Genomic DNA, 23,241 nt, shown 5'->3' on the forward strand with positions numbered 1-23,241 from the left:
TGTGTGTATATATATATATATATATACACACACACACACACACACACACACACACACACACACACACACACACAGACGGATACATACACAGCAAGAAATAAAAAGACAAGCAAGCTAGGCATGGTGGTACATGGGTGACTATAATTTTAGTACTCAAAAAACTGAGTTGGGGAGGTGTTATCAGTTCAAAGTTAGCAGTCATTGAGGGTCAGTATAGTGGCACATGCCTACAGTCTCAGTACTTATGATATCGAGGCAAAGGATAATGAGTTTAAGGCCATCATAGGCTAAATAGTGAGACATCTCTAAAAAACAACAATATCAATCACTGAAAATCACATTAAAAGACTTAAAAAGGGGCTGAAGAGATGTTCAGTATTATAAGAGACTTGCTATTTTTATTCAGAGTCCCAAGTTTGGTTTTTGGCACCCATATCAGGCAGCTCACAACTGCTTGTAACTTAATAAGTTCCAGAGAATTTAATGACATTTACTGGCCTTTGTGGATATCTATACACATGTGGCTGGCTGACTGGCAGATAGACAAATAAATAAAAAAACCCATAAATCTTTAAAAAAATTAGCCAGGTAATGGTGGCACACGCCTTTAATCCCAGTACTCAGAAAGCAGAGGCAGGTGGACCGCTGAGTTTGAAGCCAGCCTAGTCTACAGAGTGAGTTCTAGGACAACTAAGGCTATACAAAGAAACCAAGTCTAATAACAAAACAAAAACAAAAACCAATAACCCCCAAAAGAAATTAAATGAAAAATTTTGAAAAACCATTGTGTGTGTATGTGGTTCTGGTGATTGAACTCAGGAACTCAAGCATGTTAGGCAAGTACTCAACTACTGAACTATATATAGTCCCTGTCTTGGCTAGTTTTATGTTAACTTGATACAAGCTAGAGTCCTCAGAAAGGAGAGCAGGGAGCTTTTTTTTTTTTTTTTCCGAGACAGGGTTTCTCTGTGTAGTTCTGGGTGTCCTGGAGCTCACTCTGTAGACCAGGCTGGCCTCGAACTCAGAAATCCGCCTGCCTCTGCCTCCCAAGTGCTGGGATTAAAGGCGTGCGCCACCACTGTCCGGCGAGAGCAGGGAGCCTTAATTGAGAAAATACTCTCATAAGATCAGCCTGTAGGGAAGCCTGTGGGACATTTTTAAGTGATTGATATGGGAGGGCCCTGCTCATTGTAGGTGGTACTAACCCTAGGCTGATGGTCCTTGATTCTATAAGAAAACAGGCTGAACAAGCCACGAGGAACAAGCCAGTAAGAAGTATCCTTCTATGGCCTGGCCTCTTCATCAGCTCCTGCCTCCAGTAATTTCCTGGCTTTCTTCAGTGATGGTCTATGACGTGGAAGTATAAGCCAAATAAACCCTTTCCTCAACTTGCTTTTGGTCATGGTGTTTCATCATAGCAATAGAAATCCTAACTAGGACGGTCCCAGATCTTATCCCTGGCTGACCTGGAACTTGCTACGAAGAACAGGCTGGCCTCAAATTCACAGAAATCCACCTATCTCTACTTCCTGGGATTAAAGGCATGCACCACCATGCCTGCCTAAAATATCTTTTGAGACAGAGTCTTAAAAACTTACTCAGGTTGTCCTGGAAGTTACTTTGTAGTCATTAGCTTTGAATGCCTGCCCCAGACTCCTGAGTAGCTGTGATTACAATGAGCCTTTTGAGAAATCTTTATTTCTGTGTATTGATTTTTAAAATACAGCACCTTTGTTAAGTTCAACAAATACAGATAAAGGGTTTCAGAAAAAAAATCTATTTAATTTTTTTTTTATCAAAGAGGGAATGAAATCTCTTTAATTTGATTTGGGATATCTACCAAACACCCTAAAAACACCATTCAAAATGGGGTATTGTTTACTTTTCTTGTTGCTACAAAAAAATACCTGGCAGAGAGAAACTTAGGGGATGAAGGGTTTATTCAGGTTCACAGTTTGATGGTACAGTTTGCCATGTCAGGGAAGGCATGGTGATGGGGGTGTGAAGTTTGTGTTGACAGTCAAGGAAGCAGAGAGATGAATATGGATACTCAGCTTACTTTCTCCCATTTCCTTTTGTTCAGTCAGGGACACCAACCAATAGGGTGTGCCATGTGTGCCATGAACATTCATGGTAGGTCTCTCTTCAGTTAAATCTCTCTGCAAACATGGTCACAGACATACATCTGGGTGTTTATGAGAAAATTCTAAATGCTTGCTGTTGTCTCTTCAATCAGTCTTAAACTAAAAGCCCTTGATAGTATCATCAGACAAGAAAATGAAAGATGTATGAGGTTTGGAAAAGAGGTCAAAAACCTGTCATTATTAGATGATAGCTTGTTTATTAAAAATACCTCAAATAAACCTATAGACTAATAATTAAAATTAATGAGAGTTTGGGCAAGTTGCTAGATTGAAAAAAGTGATAAGAGTAGATAGAGATTTCTTAGGAAATAAAGTAATAATCATAAGCCAGAATTGTACTGCAGCCTGTAATCATAACATCCCAGAAGTAGAAGCATGAGGATAAGGACTTCAGGGTTATCCTTGGATATATAGTGAATTCAAGGCCTGCACTTGGGGTAGGGGGATAGGAAAGGAAAGAGATATGAAAATATGAAGGCCATGCATGTGACTGGTTCAATATCCAGTATTATGAAACAAAAGAAACGAAGGAAAATAGGCATGCTTGGCATTATGACTTTAGTGGTAGGGTATGTGCTTTGCATGTGCAGGGCCCAGAGTATAATCCCTAGCACCAAAAAGACAAATTTCAGCCTTAGAGATAGCATTCACTAAACTTACCTGTATTCAGAATATCTAAGTAGCTCCTATGACACATTGAAAAACAATCTAACTGAAATGGGTAAAAGATTTGGCCAGATATTTCACCAGAATGGAAATGAATGGCCATAAAATACATGGGAAATGTTCAAGATCATCAGATGTCAGAAAATGCAACTTGAACAAGACAACACTTCAGACTCATTAGAATGGCTGTAATACACATGATAGTTGGGCATGTTGGTACATACTTATAATTCAATTACTTGGGAGGCTGAGAGAAGAGAAACTCCATGAGTAAAAGACTAGCCTGGGCAACATAGTACATTCCAGGCTAACCTGAGCTACCTGTGTCAAATAGAACTCCCTTCCTGCAAAAAGCCAAAGCAAAAGATAGACCTAGAATTGGTATGGAACTCATTGTCTCTCTCTCTCTCTCTCTCTCTCTCTCTCTCTCTCTCTCTCTCTCTCTCTCTCTCTCTCTCTCTCTGTGTGTGTGTGTGTGTGTAGAAACATGCAATGGTTAAATCTAAAACAGCCTGGCAGCCTCTTTTTTTTTTTTTTTTTTTTTTTGGTTTTTCGAGACAGGGTTTCTCTGTGTAGTCCTGGCTGTCCTGGAACTCACTCTGTAGACCAGGCTGGCCTCAAACTCAGATATCTGCCTGCCTCTGCCTTTCAAGTGCTGGGATCAAAGACGTGTGCCACCACTGCCAGGCTGGCAGCCTCTTATCAAGTGAAGCACCTATACATATCTAGGTGTTACTCCAGAGAAATAAAGGCAGGCAGCCAGCTACCCAATGATCTGTGCATGAATGTTCATGGCAACTTTAATTTAAAGTAACACAGAAATACTCAAATAAACCAGCATGTAGATGGGCAAACTGTATATCTGGCAGCTACTCAGGAATGAGCTACTCAGATGAGTACCTAGGGAGGTGGTAGACTGGCAGGGGTACGGATGGCAGGAATGTCCCAGATTAGGCCATCAACAATATAGCTACCATTTATGCATTACAATATGTACCAAGAAAAGAGGGTGAAAATAATTGAGCAGGGGGTGGAGAGGAAGTTTGACATTAATCTTAGGAAAACAATGGCTGCAAAGTGAGGGGACTTTTTGGGTACATACTTTTTTTTTTGCTGTAGCTTTGGGACAGGGTCTTGCTATGTAATCTTAACTAGTTTTGAACTTGCTATGTAGCTTAGACTGGCCTTAAACTCAAAGTAATCCTTTTGCCTCAGCCTCCTAAGTGATGCGATTACAATTGTGTACTAGTACACCTGGCTTTAGTTACTTAAAATTTTTTTTGAGACTAGGTTTCCTGTATCCTAGACTAGTATCAAACTTAGTATGTAGTCAAGGCTGGCTCTGGACTCCTAATCCTCCTTCCTCCATCTTTCTAGAATTACAGGAGGAGTACACCACCATATGTTTTATATTGTTTTAATCCAGGGTCTTGTTATGTTGCTTAGGCAGGCCAGTTTTGAATGTCTTTCCTGAAGTGAATCTCCTGTTTCAGCCTAAGACTTCAGATGATAATACTCTGTTTCTTCTTTTGAGTTAAGTAATTATTTTGTTTTTAATTATGTGTATGTGTGTGTTGGGGAGTGTATATGCACACTAGTACAGGTACCTATAGAAGGCAGAAAAGGGGACTGAATCCCCTGAATTGGAAGTTACAAGGAGTTGTTAGTTGCCTGATGTGGGTACTAGGAACCAAACTTGGGTTTGAGCAAAAGTAGCAAATACTCTTAACCAATGAGTAATGTGGGAGAAATTTACAAGGGTGTGCCAAGTTTGTGGAAAGTTGTTCAGCTGTGCCTATTTTGATGAAATATTCCAATAAGAATTATAAATATTTGGAGCTAAGATTATAGCTCAGTGGTCAAGTGTTAGGCAATGGGTTTGATCTGTAACACTGCAAAACTAATGAATAAACCAAACAGCACCCACAAAACCCCACTGTAAATATTAATAGATACACTTTTATTTACTAACAGTAAATAAAACTCTTTTTTTTTTTTTTTTCGAGACAGGGTTTCTCTGTGTCACCCTGGCTGTCCTGGAACTCACTCTGTAGACCAGGCTGGCCTCGAACTCAGAAATCCGCCTGCCTCTGCTTCCCAAGTGCTGGGATTAAAGGCGTGCGCCACCATCACCCAGCTTAAAACTCCTTTACTAATGAGTCAGAAAAATAAGCAATTTAAAACAATACCATTTACCTAAGTAAATATTATAAAGAATCTGGAAATAAGTTCATGATGCTCATTTCCAAGCTAATGTGTACACTCAGTTCAGTATCCCAGTAATCATTAACAGCCCAACATGCTTTCATTTTGTACCCTGCCAAACCAGGTACAAGAAGGAGGGGCAGAAATGGCTTCCAAGCTCTTGAAGAATAGAGTAGGGCATTTGCCTTTTCATCTCAAACCCTATAATTAGGAATGTGGGATAGGTGTGAACCCATGCTACACAGGATATTACTACTTTATGGGGAGAGGTGAGCAAGTGGAACAGTAATTGGGTACTGTTCCCATCTATATCCTAACTCACTCTGTACAGATAAAGGAACTCTGGTTTTAAGGACCTGAATATTTATACAAAAGTAATTTGCTGAACCTTTTACTACAGGTATATCTAATTAAAACTCAAAACACCACTTTATCTAACAAGGTATTTTGGCACTAATTTCTCAGGTGTTTGGGATGCATTTTCAGATGGAGTAGTTCTGGGTGGCATGAACCTTGCAAAATTTAAACAAGCTATGCAGAATACAGCTAGAACAATATTCCTTACCTGGCTGGGTTCACCATGACCTGGAAAGATGCTGGGCTCCATGGATCAGGGACCCCCAGAAAGTGAACTGCTGTTCCCTTTAGCACAATATTCAATAGGCAACTTCCTGTTATCACAAGTAGACTAGTATACAACATAGCCCAAGCTGATTACATAGCCTAAGCTGACTAGCTCTTTAAAATGAAGAGGTGGGGCTGGGGAGGTTGCTTGGTGGTTAAGAGCACTAGTTATTCTTTCAGAGGACCCTCCATATGGTCCAGCATCCATATGGTGACTCACAACCAGTTTCAGGGGATCTGACCTCTGAGAGTACCAGGCATGCAAGTGGTACAGACACATGCAGGCAAAATACCTATATACATAAAATGGGGCAGAGGCTCAGGGGAAACTTAGGCTGAGTAGTAGACTTGCTTAGCATGCAGGAAGCCTTGTGGTATATCCCTAGTAACATATAACAAACAAAAGAGAGTGAACCATATAGCTGCACTGATGAACCCATTTCTATGGGAAATGGCAGTTCTGGATAAGGATGGTTATGGGCACTCAGGGATTCCTATGCCTTGAATGTTTGTCTTCAGGGGTTTACTGAGTGATAGGTCCATGGAAGCAATTGTGTGCATGTCATTTCTAGGTTCTTCTGGGTTCCTAAATCTCCCATAGAGGGCTGTTGCCAAGCTCTCACACCCTGTCCTGGCATGAGCGAGCAATTACCTCTATTCAGTGCCCATGTCTGTCAACTGCTCAGAATTAAAGTCCTGAGCACTGGCAAGTGGGTTCCTATGATAACTGCCACCTTCCATATGAACTTTTGAGAGCCTGAGCCCAATGGCCTCCTTGTAACCTCAATGCTATGACTATCTTTAGGAAAATGTCTAAGACTTGCTGCCATCTGGGGCTTCTTTTGCTCTGGAGCCTCCTCATCTGTCACTGTCTCATATGATACCTAGCACGGCCACCTGAGTGGCCTAATTACTGTTCCCTAAGTCACTCTGGAGCCTCCTCATCTGTCACTGTCTCATATGATATCTAGCATGGCCACCTGAGTGGCCTAATTACTGTTCCCTAAGTCACTCTGCTGGGCAAAGCTTTTACTCTGTTGTAAAAGATGGTTGCCCTTATAGGTCCCACAAAGCTCAGCTTAGACAAGTCCAATTCTGAGCCAGGATCTCCCCCCAGGATGGTTCTTAGTTCTTCAGAGTACCCTCAATGCCTGCCTCTGGCATCTTCCATCAGTGGGATGTGGGTTACTGCTCATGTTCAGAGGGCTTTATCCTGGCCTCACACACCAGAAAGGCCTGGCTTGCTGGGAATGAGACTCTGAAAGAAACAATGAGAACCCTGGCTTGTAGACTTCTCTAAGTTGGCAGTGTTTGCTTATGATCAAATTCCAACTAACTGGGAGGAATCAGTACAGTCTCCAGCCAATGTACTGGTGGCAGGGGACTGGTCTGCTGAGTCACAGTTTCTCCACACACAGAGCTGTTTGTTCTTGTTCTCTTTGGGATTAACAAGAAATAGAACCTGCTCTCCTTGTTTTAGCTCAGCCCCTGCAACTGACAGTCTTCCTGGCTTCAAGTCACCCAAGGGAGGTGAGGTAGGACTAAGGACAGTGGAGGTGGGAGGTAGTCATTCTTCTCAGGGATGGGGATGACCCTGTCTTTCCTGTTGGCTTCATGACTCTCACTGAACTCCTCTGAAGTAAGGAACATGAGAAGAACTAAAATCTAAACTTAACATGTGTGGGAGTGGGGGCAATTAGAGAGGTAGCTGGAAGTCTCTCATCTTTGCCACCCCCTCACATTGCCCAAGTACAATGGCAGGGGAAGGATCTAACTAAGAACATGAGGTGACTTAGGAGAATTAAGACACGGTTAAGATCTCTAGCCACAGATATCTGGCCAAATAAGAGCAAAGAGACCTGAGTACCAGTTGGTCTATGGTTAGCTGAGGTTTGGGTTCTTTTTTTTTAAAGTCAAATTATACCCAGCCTTTTGTTTTGGGAGTGAGAAATTCTAGTGGAGGCCTTGCAAGAGTGAGACACTCAGTTCCCAAAGGTTGTTGGGGATGAGGGACCCACCTAGCTTCCCAAGATAGAGTTCTAGGCTGTGACTGAGGATCAGCTATTTTCCAGCCACTGAATGAGACATAGGGAAATATGAGGTAGGTCTGTGCTAAAAATCTAAAAAAAGGCCTCCTTAATACACCCTGGGCCTCCATGAGTTACCAGGCTTTTGGGAGAATGCCAAGGTCATCATGACACAGCAAGAATCTTACCAGTCCAAGGGAGAAGTCAGTTCTGAAATGACCTAAGTAGTGGTATGGGTTGGGACTGCCAGGTCACTCCTCACACAGACCTGTCAGCAGGATGGATTCTGAGTGCTGAGTCTATGGGTGTCACATAGGCCAGGTAGGGATACTGATGTCTAGAGAGATGGGCCCTGTAGTGAGCCCATCTGCCCATGTGGACTCCCAGACCTACTCCATTTCTTCTACATAGAAGAAAGAGTCACTTTCTAGCCTCACCAAGGTCCTGTTAGCTGGGGGAGATGGCCTTTTAGGCTCAGTTCCTTCCCTGCACTGGTCCATAAGGACAGGGAGTTTTGGAGTGGGACAGTAAAGATTTCTGTTTCCTTTTTTGCTGGGGTGGAAGTTCTGAGAAGAGGAATGGTTACAATGAAGCAGACTAAGAATGTCCCCATGAAGGAAGCTGGGTACATGGGTAAGACCTGGGGAAGAAGGGACAGAGGATGGCTATTTGAGATCAACTTGCCCTAGTTTATTCCAGTTTTCTAGGCTTGGGGCCTGCCAGCCATTAGCTTCCTTTTAGTTTCTAGGTCACACTGAGCTTGTTCCCAACTTAGAGGGCAGTTGCCCTTATCCTCAACTTGCCTTGCTCTTTAGGTCCTCTTGGGACTTATGTGTTGCAGGGGCCTTAGTACACAAGAGTCCATTTGTGACTTTTGTTACATGCAGCTCCCCAAAGTACACTGTCCCCACAAGGAGGATAGGAACTGAAGCTATTGTGGATTGGGAGACACTTGATTGCTACGTTTAATGAGTGAAGAACTTGCAGGTATCCTAGATCAGGTAGCACCTTGCCTGTTTCCTGCATTTAGTGAAGTGTCAGTCAGTCAGGAGCTACTCTAGGGGCTGTCTAAGCACAGGGTCTGTCTGTCTGTCTGTCTGTCTGTCTCAGGACCTCTGAGAGGAACAGAAAGAAATAATGATGCTCTTTAGAAAATATCTCTTTCCCACTCCCTTTTGCTAGAACTAGTACTTCCCATTTCTACTCTGGAAGCCAGGGTTCTTACTCCCAGAGCAGAGGAGAGCAAAGGGGAACCATACTGATTGCAGTAAAAGGAAGTTGCTCAACTTGAGGCTAGAACTCACATAATTAGCCTAGGATAAAGCCAGAGAAGCTGCCTGGTCCTTGTTTGTTAGATGAAAACCACCAGGGTTCAGAGAAATTTAGACATTTGTTCGAGGTCACCTAATGAGCTATCAACAAGGTGTCTAAGAGTTCAGGTCCTGTAGTTATAAATTATCTTTGCTGACTGGGTTATTGTTGCTGCATGCTTATGAAAACATGGGTGGGGCAGGGGAAATTATCTTCAGTTACTTTCTCTTCCAGTTGGCCCCTTTAGATTGAAGGCTTTTCCTTCCAGTTGGCCCTTTAGATTGAAGGCAAAGTTCTACATGCTAAAGTTTGTGGCAGATACATGCATAGCTCCTTTAAAGGGACTAGGCTGGAGCCAGGGCTGAGGGTAGGGCTGCTGTACTGTGTGTTCTGACTAAGTACCTCCCTTAGGTCTTAAGAGTTACAGGGAGCCAGGGGGCAGTGCTTTGGTTTGTCTCTCCCTTCCCCTTTCAGTGGCAGAGCCCTTCTCCTCAGCTTGTTTTTGCATTCCTTTTTCTAAGTTCTCCCACTCCCATTTTGCTCAGAAATATAAGGCAGACAACAAACAAGTTTGGCAAAGGAGGTGGCATGTTCTGATCTCCATTTTTGGGTAGTACTGTGATTGAACCTAGGGCCTCATGCATATGAGGTTAGTGTTTTACCACTGAGCTACAGCTGTAGCCTTGGTGCATGGCAATGCTCTGTATGAACAAAAATCCACCAGAGCTCCTCCAGCATTGAGGGGTCCAGGGTGGAAGGTGCTGAGCCAGTAGCTACCCTTTCAAGAACATACTAGCTCTGATGAAGTTCTTGCCCAAGATTACACAATAAGTTAATAGTGAAGATGGTCACACGAGGGTGAGCTGATTCCAGAGTTAAAGCAAGCAATTGAGTTTATCTTTACCATCGAACACTGGTCACTGAACATGCCCTGCTGCCACATAGCACATAAGAGGGTGATTTGGTCTAAGCCCATGACTTTACTAAGCCTCCACCTGCCTCACTCTTACTGTGTACTATCAATACAATACCCCTCTGACTGTTTCTGTTCTTCAGTTTTTCCTAACAGAGCACAATGATAGTTGTTCTAGTAGGACAACTAGGACTAGGTGGGATGAACAGAAATTTGCAGTAGGCTTTGGAAGATGTGGCAAAAAGGAGGTGTTTGCTCCCAGGGAACTTCATGCAGTAGAAAGAAAGAGGGAGATTCTTCCACTGAAATTAACTGTAATATTTATCAAATTACAGATTCATTAAAATCAGACTTTTCCCTGATTGCACCTCAGTTTTTTCCACCCAGGAGGAAGAAGTCCAATGGGTGGTGCTTTAGAACCTGAATGATCCAAGTCTGGTCTACATTCAGTGGCTGAGCACAGATTTCTGAAATGTGACACAAATACATGTATTATGAGGTACTGCTGTGATGATCAGGAAACACAGGTGGGAATATATGCCATAGAGTTTAAACTAGTAGAACTTGTGGGTACCTCAGCAGTTCCCCCAGTTAGGAAAGTTGAGATACAGAAAGAGAAGTGTCTTGCACAATGCTATATTTGATCTTTTAGACTCGGGGCTTAAAGGGAGACTCACCGATGCACCCATGATGATAAATATGTGTGTATCAGCTTGGTGGAAGGCATCACCCTGGTACAACTCTTCCCTCAGAATCCCACACACCTGGGTCCGGCTCAAGGCCACCTGCTCTGCCATGATGTTTTCTGGTGGAAGAAAGGCTCATTGATAGGGCAAGAGAATGAAAGAGTATTGACAACTTAACTTTATCCAAGGGTCCTTGGGTTCTTACCAGGCTGGTGACGATTACTAAAACTACTGGCTGGGAATGCGCGCGCGCGCCACACACACACACACACACACACACTCACACACACACACACGCATTCGGAGAGTCAGAAACTGCTGCCTCTGGTCTCCAGCCATAACCTCCTATGTTGCCTTCACTAGGAGCTGTACATTACGAAAATACTAAAGCATTAATAGAATTCGCACTCTGGGCAGCTAGATAAAATCCAGTCAGGGCATCATACTCTGTATATGGGACCATCATACTCTGATGTATGCCAGAAACTCCACAATGAACTGAGCACGTTTGATTGTGCAGATTATGGAGTTCAGCTCCGGCTCTCTTCTGGCCCAGTTGGGTGATCCCGGAAAGTCTCTTCTCTTCTAAAGGTCTAGTCCTCATGGGCCCAGTGCGGGGAAAGTGCAGGATACAAAGGGGTGGGTTAAGACCTTGTAGATTAGCGCGCATCAAAGGGACACGCGGTGTACAAGTGGGCAGCATGTCCCTCCACCGACGTGCCATCAGACCACCCCTTTACCTGAGTTTAGTTGCCGGTGCCAAACACGTTCACAGATCTGGAGTGCACAGCCCGTTTCCGGGGGCTAAGCTTCGCTGGCCCATTTAACGCAAGAGGGCGTGTGCTTTGACTGAGCTGACCCGCCTCAGGAGAGGCAGGAGGGGAGGGGCTTCGGGCTACTCTATCAGTGCAGGAAGGGAGAAGAGTAGGGGTAACTGCGCGCGCATCCCTAGCCAGCTCCGCCTTTTGGCTGTCCCCGATGCCTCTGCCCCGCGATCGCGAGGTGCAGCTCCACACAGTTCTCCTGTGTCCCCATCATCACCCCTGCCATAATTTATAGCCTAGCTTTCCGCTGGACCCTCGAGGCTTTGCACCTTCCCGGATGACCCCACTTCCGTTAGCAGCGCAGCCACGCCTTCCCTAGTTGCTAGTTTTGTTTCTGGGGTTGGACTTTCGCAGCTTCCTCTAGGCTTTTTCCTTGGTAGGGGCCTGGCGGCAGAGAGCCCAGTGGCAGGATCAGACTGAAACTAGGGTGTTCTAGTGCGGATACGATGCCTTAAACATGGGGTGGGGGCGAGTGTGGGCGTGATGACGCAGTACTTTAATCCCAGCAGACGGGAAACAGGCAGGTAGATCTTTTGAGTTCCAGACCCAGCCTGGTCTACGTAGGACCCTGTCTCAAAGAAAAAGTGTGTGTATAAGTGTGTATTGTTTATCAGCGAGGAGCGTTCTGCTGTTCCGCTGTTCTAAGATTTTTCTTTGGAGCAGAAGTATGGCACTTTAGGGTTTTGATTCTCTCGTTAATCTTCATGCCTTTGAATCTCGTGTTTTACTTCCGGGTCCCACACTTACGACACCGGAAGCAGGAAGTGGGGTTTTCCACTGCAGAGAAGGGACGGGTGACCGCCTGACTTGGACTTTCTAGGAGCTCCGATTCTGTCGGAGCGGTTGGATCCCGCTACTCCTGTCCTCTTCACTTCTGGCGGACTCTGCTGACAGGTGTGGTCCTCTTCTCCAAAGACCGGGCTCCATTGGTGGCTGTTCCGCAGCTTCCGAGACTCCAGTGGTCCACACCCTTCCCCCACCTTAGGCCCATTTTGTTCTGCTGCTAGCTTCTAGAGCATCGGTTCAGGCACGTTTATTCGCTACCCGGTTTACTTGGGTGGCTAGTCGGATTGAATCTGTCTTTCCCTTCACTGCAGCTGTCGCCTAAGGGTTTGGCTCCTAGTGCTTGAACTCTAGTTAAGAGACATTTTGTGTAGATCAAAATATTTCTGAAACACTTTTTGCACTGTAGGCCAGGTAGACCTCGAACTCAAGATTCTGCCTCAGCCTTTCCAGTGCTGGAGCAACAGGTGTGCGTCATCAGGCCCAGGCTGTTTATCAAACGAGTGCATTTGAAGTCTTTCAAAAGTTTTCAAGTGTACCTTCACAACTAAATATATTACCTTCTGCACCTTAGTTCACTTTGCATATGACTCCTAGTAATCTGTTTGCCTGCACTCATACCATTTATCTGACCTAAGAATGAATGTGTTGTCTTGGCATTTCCTAGGAAAAATGAAGGACCAGTGGCAGGAGCAGAGAAAACCAGGGAGGAATAGTTGGTGGAGAGGAAGGAAGGAAGGAAGGAAGGAAGGAAGGAAGGAAGGAAGGAAGGAAGGAAGGAAGGAAGGAAGGAGTATAGGTAGGCTTGTAGGCTGTTGTATGGACTTTGTATTTTTTTGCACGAGAAGAAATGGAAACTGTTAGAGTTCATGGTAGAGGAGAGAAATAGTTCGAGTTATCTTTGAGGTAATTGGCCCCAGTGGGGTCAATTGACTGCAAAGGACCAATGAAAAAGCAAAGCATGATGATTTGTAAAGAGATTATTGCGGTAATGCAGGTGAAAGATGATAGTGCTGTCAGCCTTTTGTTGTTGAAAAATTTAAAAATGTACGAAGTAGAAATAATAATATAGTAAGTTCTATGTACATTTCTTACATCATAGTTAATTTTAATTCACACCCCTTACAATCCTCTGTCACAGTTATTTTCTTTTCTACAGAAGATACTATTTTTTGTGTATAGGTGCTTTGTTATACTTTCCTAGTGCCTAAGGGAGTCAGAAGAAGGTTTCAGATCTCCTTGGATTGGAGTTACAGATGTTTGTGAGCCACCTCTGCAACAATAGCAAGTGCTCTTTGTCCCTCAACCATCACCTCTCTTGCTCCATTATGATTTTCAATAACAGCTTTCTTGAGACATAATTAATATTTACTATTTGTGTATGTGGCACCCCCCACATGCGTGATGTGATGTATGATTTGTACAGGGAACATAGGTGCAATAGGTAGAACGTGTAGAGGTCAGAGGACAACATTGAGTCAGCTATTTCCTTTCTACCTTTACATGTTCTCATGTCTTCAGGCTTGCATAGCAAGGGCCTTTGTCCATTGAGCTATCTCACTTGCCCTTACTTCAATATTTTTTGAAACCGTCTCCTCTAGATCTTTCCCCTTGAGTTCCTAATCCCCTGGAGCTGGAGGTACAAAAGGTTGTGAGTTACCCAACATGACTGCTGGGAACTGGAAGAGCAGTGAGTGCTCCTAATAGCTGAGCCATCTCTCCAACTTCTTTTAAGACTTCTAAACATCCAAGTAGTTTGATATATATCTGGAATCCAGGAATGAGAACTGTTTGGGATATTATCAACATTAAGATTTGGGTTAAAACCATGAGACTAGATGGAATTACTGCAGAGGTGAATGCAATTAGGAGAGAAGTCCCAAAATACCTCAATGTGAAGAAGTGGAGACTCAGTAAAAGGGCCTGAGCAGGATCAGCCTTTGAGGGAGCTAGAATCACGAGGAGAGAAGGCTTTTCTGGAACCTGAAGGAAGAAAGTAGGTGAAAAAGAGGGAAGGGCCAGCTGTGTGAGCTCAGGCAGATGGACCTATGGGTAGCAACATTTTTAGTGTAAATAGCCAAGATTCCCCAGTGTTACAGGAAGCCCACTTCTGGAAACTAGCATTGCAATTGTTCTCTTCCTGGTAGTCAGTATGAGGCTGGATTTAGAAGGTCTCCAGGTTAGCACTGTCCTGTACATTTTCTATCTGGTTTAAAAGCCAGCATAAGCAGATCAGGGGTCATTTGTCTCAGATTGACACCTCAATTCACATTTTCAAACTTCTTAGCACACAGAAGGCACAAGAGGTCTCCTCTATGCCCAGAGAACACTTCTCAGGTTCTCCTGAAGTCTCTCTTACCAAGTGTTTGCATTTCCTTGACTCCTGTAAGAAGTGACCACAGACCCAGTAGCTTAAAAGAACAGAAAATTGATACCTCACAGGTCTGGAGAGCAGGAGAATAAAACCAGAAGGTTAACAAGGTCATGCTCCATCTGCAATTTGTACAAGAGTATCCTTCATGTGTCTTTTAGTTGCAGGTGGCTCAGTTGTTCCTTGGCTTGTGGTTATATCAATCTAATCTCAGCTTCTGTCTTCTCATGTCTGTTTCCTTGAGTTTCCACCTGTTTTTTCTCTTTTCTGTCTCTTGTGTATATAGGTCTTGTGCATGCTAGGTAAGTGCTCTACATTCCCAGTCCTGTTTTGTCTACCTTTTAGAAGGGTACTTGTTACTGGGGTCATGGCCCACCTATGTAACTCACAGTGATCTTACTTTGAGAGCCTTGATTTTTGTGAGACAGTTTCTTACTATGTAGAGCAAGCTGGCCTTGAATTCCCAGAGATTTGCCTGACTGTGCCTTCCAAGTGCTTGGATTAAAGACATGTACCACTATACCTGGCTTGAGATCCTTAATTTAACTACATCTGTAAAGACCATTTTTTTCCGGGGAGGGGAAAAAAGACCATTTTTTCCAAGTAAAGTCATATTTATAGGTTGAGGGATTAGGACATGGCTATATCAATCATTCCACTATACTGGGTGAGGGGTCAGGACCCTTTGCTTTTACTTGAAGGTGTATGGAGGAGGTAGGTTTCCCAGTTTACTTCCCTTTCCCTCCATAATTCTCTCTCTTTGCAATGGTAATATTTGCTATGTCTTAGACCCAAACTCCACTTTTGTATTTGGTTCCACCAGACAAAATGTCTAGCCTTTTGCTGTGAATGGAAGTCTAGGGCTGGTTGAAAGAACTCTGCTCTTTGTCATGCACTCCTACTGCCTTTTTCTTCTAGACACTGTCTTGTTGGATGAGCAGGCACCTCTGGAAGAATCAGCTGAGTGAGATGGTGCAGCCCAGTGGTGGCCCAGCAGAGGACCAGGACATGCTGGGTGAAGAATCTTCTCTAGGGAAGCCTGCAATGCTACATCTCCCTTCAGAGCAGGGTATTCCTGAGACTGTCCAGCGCTGTCTGGAAGAGAATCAAGAGCTAAGAGGTAAAGATTGCAGTGTGAGGGTGGTATGAAGGTAAAAGTCAGGAGGGTCCTGGTGTACTTATATAAGGACAAAGCTTATTGTCACCTGCATCTCATAATTGGTAGGATATGAGGTCGTGATGTGCCCAAGAACCAGCCAGCATTTCAAATGTAGCTACCTTGCTTTGTTTCAGGTAGGATTTTCTGTGAAGAGTCACATGCAGAAAATAATGTGATTCAAAGCCAGCACCAGAGAAAGGAAAAGGGAGGGGGAAGGAGGACAAGCTAAAAAGCCATGGTGGGTAGGGGAAAAGTGGGCTATAGAGATTGATGGGAATAGGTTTATTCTTTCTTGGGACATAGCAAGCTTTTAGGTGGGAGAGGATATGGTTTTCCTTCAGAGAGAGAGGGTTGTTTCCTAAGATGAAATGTGGCCTGCTCTTGGAAGGGTGTGGCCAGCTCCAGTGAGAGGAGATCTTTGAGTATGTCTTCTGCACTGGCACTACCTTCTTTCTCATGTCACTCTCATTTTGTAAGGTAGATGTTTACTGTTCTTGAATATGCAGCTAAAGAGAATGAAACTCATAGAACTACTAGCTTGTTCTGTTTGCACCTTCTGGGCTCCCAGATTGCAGCCAGAAAGTACACAGTGAAATTTGCTTTGGAGACTGTTTCCCTACCTCCCCAAGTGTTTCAGGCATGTTTAGGGCCCCCTGATCCTAAAGACAGAGATATAGGTCTGGGAGGATTGGGACTGAGTGCTCCAGGGGAGGGATACCTTCAATTGACCATAATATAAATGAGTCTTAAAAAGAAAGTTGATTTTGGTGTATCCCTTCAAGTGAAGAATCTGTGTTTAGTAATGCATTACAGACACTTAGGGGCATATCATCAGTGGAATTGGCTAGGAATTGGTTTGACTTCTTGGAGAAAGGCCACTTAGTATTATAGAGGTGCCTGGCTGTCAGGACTCACATTTCCTTTGCTGTCTTCCCTGTCCCTAGATGCTATCCGGCAGAGCAATCAGATGCTGAGGGAACGCTGTGAGGAGCTGCTGCATTTCCAGGTCAGCCAGCGGGAGGAGAAGGAGTTCCTTATGTGCAAATTCCAGGAAGCCAGGAAGCTGGTGGAGAGACTGAGCTTGGAGAAGCTTGATCTGCGGAGGCAGAGGGAACAGGCCTTAAAGGATTTGGAGCACCTGAAGAAATGCCAACAGGTAGCTAGTGGATGGGCAGGCCGTTCTGCCCGACCTGTGTTTGAAGATCATAGCAACACTTACATTCCTGTAGGAAGTATGTTGTTAGAGGTTCTTCAGGACCTTTTCAGGCTTGATTTCTGGGAGCACTCTTAGAACCAAGAGAAACCATCATACTCACTGTTAGTTTATTATAGTGAAAGGGTCCACATCAAAATCATCCAAGGTACAAGGCATATATGGTAGGAGCCAGGAGAGGCCAGATGTGAGCTTCTCATGAAGCAGTGCTTTTGCTGTGAACAGTGGTACATAGAACACTGTCAACCAGGAAGCACTCCTGAGCCCTGGGAGCCAGGATTTATCCTGGGTTCATTTTGAAGGCATGGAGTGCTTGGGTACCTGACATAGCTTGCTCAGGTTCTAGCCACCCTGAAGTCTAGCAGGCACTATACCTTGTAGTCCAAGGCCCTCACATACTTTGGGATCAGCCCAGACAGCCTGGTTGAGTCCTAGGCCCCTGATAAAACAAGGCAGTAACATCAGGTAGGATTTCCCAGGGGGCTCAAGAGATGATCACTAAGAGACTTTGGAGGAATTATGAGACCCCAGGCCTGTGAATTGGTGCTGTATTATACAATCACCAAAGGATGGTATGCCTAGTGTGGAATGAGAAGGTATTTCAGGGCCTTTTTGGACTGGCTGGTTTCAGGACCCTGGTGACAATAGTTGAGCAGCGATTATGCCATCTGACAGGACCAGTCTGAGGGAAAAGGTAGAGAAGACCTGCCATAGTCAAGTTTTACATTGTGGGGCTAAGTTAATAATAATGCAAAGAATGCCTTGTCAAAGCATTTGGTTCCTATCTAGGGAGATAGCAGCAAGGTACCACAAACTGGGGGCTTAGATAACAGAGGATTGATTGTTCCTAGTTTTGTCTATCAGAGGTCTAAGATGAAGGTATGGGCAGGTAATTTCCTCACAGGACTGTTCCAGGTTCTTCTCCAAGCTAAATATATTGTTAGTGTTGGCAGTCCTTGGTGCTCCTTAACTCTCTTGTCACATAGCCCTTTCTCTTCAAATTTTTTATTATATTTTATTTTGTGTAGCGTGTGTGTCTGTGCTTGCACTCACACATGTGGATCTGTGTATTGCCATGGGGTGCACATGTAGGTGACAGGACAACCTGAAGGAGTCAGTTCTCTCCTTCTACCATATGAGTCCCAGGGATTGAACTCAGGTTGTTAGGCTTTATGGCAGGCACCTTTACCCACTGGGACCTGCTAAATTGTCTCACAGTTCTCCTCTTTTTTTATAAGGATACCAATGTGAAACATAAAGGTAGACAGTTATTAGAGCTATGAGAATAGATTTTGTTCAGTAACTGATGACAATGAGAGGGAAAGAGCTAGCTGAGCTCTGGTGATCTGTAGAGGTGACTGGGTATTTTACCTTTTTTAAAGATTGATTTTTATTTATGTGTTTATGTGTTTGTGTCTGTGACTAAGTGCCCTTGAAGGCCAGAAGAGAGTCTCAGATCTTCTCAAACTGGAATTCCTGGTAGCTGTAAACTACCAGTCAGTTGTGGTGGTAGGAACTGAATTCTGGTCTTATAAAGAGTAGCAAGTACTCTTAACCACTGAGCAATCTCTCTACTCAATGACTGGGAATTTTAAAATGAGAATAGGGGCCAGTGTGTGGCTCAGTAATAGAGTGTATGCTTTGCATATGTGAAGCTTAGAGTTTAGTTTCCAGGACTTCAAAAAATAAGATAAAGACAGAGATACAGATAGAAAAAAAATGAAAGATTTGGATAGGTGAAGGAGGTCAAGTGAATGCCAAAGGGTATTATTGTCAATGTGATGAGACCCAGTGTGTTTACAAGCTTGTACGAATCAAATGTGGGTTTTTTACCATACTTGAAGACTAGGGGTCTGAGTCCATTCTGATGATTCCATTTCAAAGAAGTAGCACTCAGGTTTTTGAGATAGGGTTAGGGTCAAAGGAAATACATGGGGTTTGAGGTGATAGAGGAAGGAATCATGGCAAAGGTTAAGCCTATGTCAAGTGTCAATTCCTTTAATAGCTCTGAGCATTTGCAAGTTGGAACCAGGAAGGAGTTTTTAGTACACTACACAAATGTGACCTTAAGCTGTTAGAAGGCATGCTAAAGTTTGGTTAACCTTAAAGTTTGAGCTGAGCATAGTTTGCACTCAGGACAGCTTGTGATAGCAGGTTTCTCTTCTATCATAATGGGTTTTGAAGCTCAAACTCTGGTCATCAGCCTTGGTGGCAAATACCTTTATCTGATGAACCTTCTTGATGGTTCAGCTCTCAGTATTTAAAAAATTCCAGTCTTCTCTCTTATTCTGAAACTTCTTACCTGTTGTATATGTGGACTAGACGTTTTTGTTGCTGTCTTTGAGTCTAGTCTCCTTTTATAGAGTCTCAAGGATACTGAGAAAGGTTCACTACTACCTGAGAGTCAAAATTGGTGACTGGAGGAAGACAAATAGCCATTGGGCTAATGAGCCTTCGAAGTACCAAGGTTTATAGGTGTTGAGAGGCAGGAGAAGCCCTCGATATATCAACTGCTTGAAGGCTGCCTCAGGTCTTGGGGATGCCAAAAGTAGGAAGCATGGGAGAAAGCAGTACTGATAGGAAATGACCTTTTTTCTTGTAGCAGATGGCTGAGGATAAGGCCTCTGTGAAAGCTCAGGTGACATCATTGCTGGGGGAACTCCAGGAGAGCCAGAGTCGTTTGGAGGCTGCCACCAAGGAACGGCAAACTTTAGAGGGAAGGTGAGTAGGGAGGGGAGGCTAGTCCAGGAGTCCCCTTCCAGGGTTTTGAATGAGACAAGTGTAGGAACCCCTATGAATTCCTCTCTCTGAAAGGAAGGACTGATAGTCTTCTTAAATTCCCCAGAGCCCTCAGGACTGCCTTGTGAGAAGCCTGGTCTGTTATCTAGGAATCTAGTTCTAGCTGTTGCTGGAAAGAGTCTCTATGACTCTTTACTGGGTGGTTAGTTAGGGTTTCTATTACTATGAAGAAGCAGACCTTATGACCACCTCTTTACTGGGTACTTAGGGTTTCCGTTGCTGTGGAAATATAGCATGATAATGACAACTTTTATAAGGAAAACATTTCATTGTAGCTGGCTTACATTTGGAGGTTCAGTCCATTATTGTCATGGTGGCAAGCATGATGGTAAGCAGACAGACATGGTGCCAGGGAGGTATCTGAAAGTTCTTCATCAGGATTGGCAGGCAGCAGGGAAAAGAGAGTAAACCAGTGGGGTCTGGCTTGAGCATCTGAAACCTTAAAGTCCACCCACAGTGATCCACTTCTTTTAACAAGGCCACACCTAATCCAACTAGGCCACTTATCCTAATCCTTTTAAATAATACCACTCTGTAGAAGCCTATGGGAGCTATTTTTATTCAAAACATCATACTGGGATTCAGTTTATTCTTTAGGAAGCACTGCAGGGCCCTTAAGACCACACTCAAGAGCTCACTATCCAGACTAATATGTAGTGGGATTCCACCAAGGCAGAAAGTCCTAGGCGAAGAAGACTGGATACATTCCATAGCAACCCCATGAAGAGCACAGAGCCCTCATGAACTACTTCTCATTAGAGCCTATGAACTTCATGTTTCTGTTGGGAGTTGTTCACATTGGTATCCTCTGCCCAGGCATGTACCAACATTTCTGACTTCTGGCAGAAAAGTGAGTTTGGCTGACTTTGTTAACTAATGGTCTTGGGACTGTCACTCATTCTCTTTTGCCAAGGGGATTAGGTTGCCACGTGAGATCATTGAGTTATAGGCATGGGCACTATTGTGCCTCTCATACTGCCTTGCTGCTGTCATCCAGACAGTTGGTGAAGCTAACAGGGTAGCCCTGACTTTCTCAGTGCAATAGGTAGTCATTATGTTTGTGGGGCAGTGGGTTGGGGCTCCTGTCATATGGGAGAGAGGAGATTTTGACTTGGGCTCAGAGAACACAGGTGGTAGGTGGGTGGGGGAAGGGCAGTGTGAGAAAAGGTCAAAGGGGAGCAGGCCCAGTAGTCCACATCTGCCTTGGCAAAGTTAGGGTGATCTGCCGTCAGTGGCTTCCTCAAAGACCCATGGAAATATCCATCATTGCCTTTGTAAACAGCACACAGAGAGGTACCAGGGTGATTAGGCTAATACCAGAACTAGAGTTTAAGGGAAACTGTGGGGTACTATAGGCCAGGATCAGAAGATACGGGGGATATGGATGATAGAGGTAAGACAACATAAGCTTTTACAGTGACAGTATAGAGGGAGAGGTGAATTCTCTGCTGAGACTATTGATGCTATATCTTATCCCATGAGGCTGTACAACCTACCTAGGTATGGAACCTGAGCCTCTAATAAGGGTGTCTGGGACTTGAGCTAAATTGTAAAGTTGCACAGTAGCTCCTGCCTATCCTTGAGCTTAGTGCTAATGAGTTCACAGCCCCCTCAGGGTGTTCTTTCTTTTTTCTTTTTTCTTTTTTTTTTTTTTTGCATATCAGGATACGAGCAGTTAATGAGCAGGTCAGACAGCTGGAGAGTGAACGAGAGGTGCTGCAGCAGCAGCATAGTGTCCAGGTGGACCAGCTGCGTATGCAGAACCAGAGTGTGGAGGCTGCCTTGCGAATGGAGCGACAGGCTGCTTCAGAGGAGAAGTAAGTGGCTGGATGGTTGGTACTGAGAGATCTCAGAGTGCTTCCTGCCTTTTAGGGAGTCCTGGTAGGGACTGGTTGTGTATAGAAGGGCTGATTTTTCTCCCTTTGCCTTGCTAATGACAGAGTCAACAGGAATATTTCTAGCCACATTCATGTTTACTGTGTGTCCTACATAGGTTCTTTTCATCATGGTTAAAATATGCTCTTGGCATAAGGAAAGCAAGGAGTCATGGTGGCTTCAAGCTGGCCCTAAAGACTGAGCTCATAATGCCTGTACAGGCTCTCAACCTGTTATTGGTATCTGGTTCAGCATCCTTTTGAGTTTTCTTTAATTTAGAACAATATCCCTGCCTCTACGTTTATTTTCTTTTTGGTGCTAGAGATGAAGCATAGGGCCTCAAACACACTAGGCAAAAGTTCTACTTCTGAGTTGTACACTAGCCCTTGTTAGAAACATCCCAAGATGTTGGCTTTAAGGAAAATAAGAACTATGTAGTGGCCAAATCAGTTGCAGTGAATCCTTGCCGTCAGCAAAGCTTGTCTTAGAGTTGATAGCCTCAGGAGCCCAGATGTAATCTGGGAAGCCCACATTTCAGGTCTTTTATTGGGACAAGAAGGAAGAAGGTGAAGCTGTATTAGGCAACTTGTGGCTCTACTGGGACAAAGCAGATTCTCCAGTAACAGCTCCTTTTGCACAGGCGGAAGCTGGCTCAGTTGCAGGCAGCCTATCACCAGCTCTTCCAAGACTACGACACCCACATTAAGAGCAGCAAGGTGAGTGGAGAACATAAGCTAGTAAGTATATCTTCCTGGACTGTCTAGGGAGAGGTTTTTCCTTTCTTCCCTAGTGTATCTGAAGGGGAGCAGTGTGACCTTTGAGAAATAGCACATCTAGCTTTTGGAAGGGACTCTCAAGTTGCTTGACACCTCCAGTGGGACTGCAGCTATGACAGTTTTTGGATGACTACAAGGAGATGGGACATATCCACAGGACATCTCTAGGGTATCTGGGTCTAGGACCTTCACAGTAGGGTATCTGGGTCTAGGACCTTCAGGTCTGTGGCAGGGATGTTGTTCTGCATGGCCATTCCTTCATGTTCAGAGTTGGGAAGTCCACAGACATACAGACATTTCTTTTTTTCTAAAAACATTTTTATATTTATTTATATTTATGTAAAAAGTATTTTGCATATTTATATGCATACATACACACACATATATATATATGTATATATATATATATATATATATATATGTACATATATGTACTATGTGTGTGCTCGACACATGTGGAAGATAGAAAAGATGGATCTGTTGGAACTGGAGTTATGAATGTTGTTAGCTGCCTGTGACTGAATCTGAATCCTCTCCAAGGACAACAAGTGTTCTTAACTGCTGAGTCATCCTTCCAGCCTCTCTTTACCTCCCCCAGAAACATTTCTGAGGTGACTCCGATCGCTTTTTGAGTTTATGCTCATCAGGTCTAGTGATAATTTTGTATGTGCATCTACATACAAACATATGTGGAGGTCAGAGAACATTATTGGTGTTATTCCTTAGGAGCTATACATGACCAGCTCTTTTTCTTACATAGATTCAGGGGCTTGAATTCAGGTCCGAACAAGTACTTTATTGACTGAACTATCTCCGTAGCCTATTCTTTTTCAGTAGAGCCCAGGCCATCCTTGAACTCTTAGGT

The 23,241-nt window shown here is 44.0% G+C and overlaps 2 protein-coding genes across 7 annotated transcripts in view; one reads left to right on the forward strand and one right to left on the reverse strand.

Annotated features, from left to right (window-relative positions):
- The window catches only part of G6pd (glucose-6-phosphate dehydrogenase), a 19,870-nt gene extending 8,471 nt beyond the window's left edge, over window positions 1–11,399 (reverse strand). The window contains 3 exon segments of the mRNA XM_028784604.1: window positions 10,568–10,695; window positions 11,317–11,362; window positions 11,364–11,399. Of these exon segments, the coding sequence (XP_028640437.1) occupies window positions 10,568–10,695; window positions 11,317–11,362; window positions 11,364–11,399 (210 nt within the window).
- The window catches only part of Ikbkg (inhibitor of nuclear factor kappa B kinase regulatory subunit gamma), a 66,902-nt gene that overhangs the window by 37,095 nt on the left and 6,566 nt on the right, over window positions 1–23,241 (forward strand). For 2 of the 6 annotated variants that reach the window (XM_028784608.1, XM_028784607.1), the window contains 5 exons: window positions 15,473–15,674; window positions 16,658–16,869; window positions 19,529–19,647; window positions 21,390–21,542; window positions 22,241–22,316. In XM_028784608.1, the coding sequence (XP_028640441.1) occupies window positions 15,488–15,674; window positions 16,658–16,869; window positions 19,529–19,647; window positions 21,390–21,542; window positions 22,241–22,316 (747 nt within the window). In that variant the 5' untranslated portion in view covers window positions 15,473–15,487. Of the gene's footprint in view, window positions 1–7,095; window positions 7,175–12,183; window positions 12,295–15,472; window positions 15,675–16,657; window positions 16,873–19,528; window positions 19,648–21,389; window positions 21,543–22,240; window positions 22,317–23,241 lie in introns of those variants that run through there. The other 4 variants (XM_028784606.1, XM_028784609.1, XM_028784605.1 and 1 more) reach the window with 4 other exon arrangements.

This window comes from Grammomys surdaster, unplaced genomic scaffold (genome assembly GCF_004785775.1).
Source record: "Grammomys surdaster isolate TR1022 unplaced genomic scaffold, NIH_TR_1.0 124511, whole genome shotgun sequence".
Taxonomy (NCBI): domain Eukaryota; kingdom Metazoa; phylum Chordata; class Mammalia; order Rodentia; family Muridae; genus Grammomys; species Grammomys surdaster.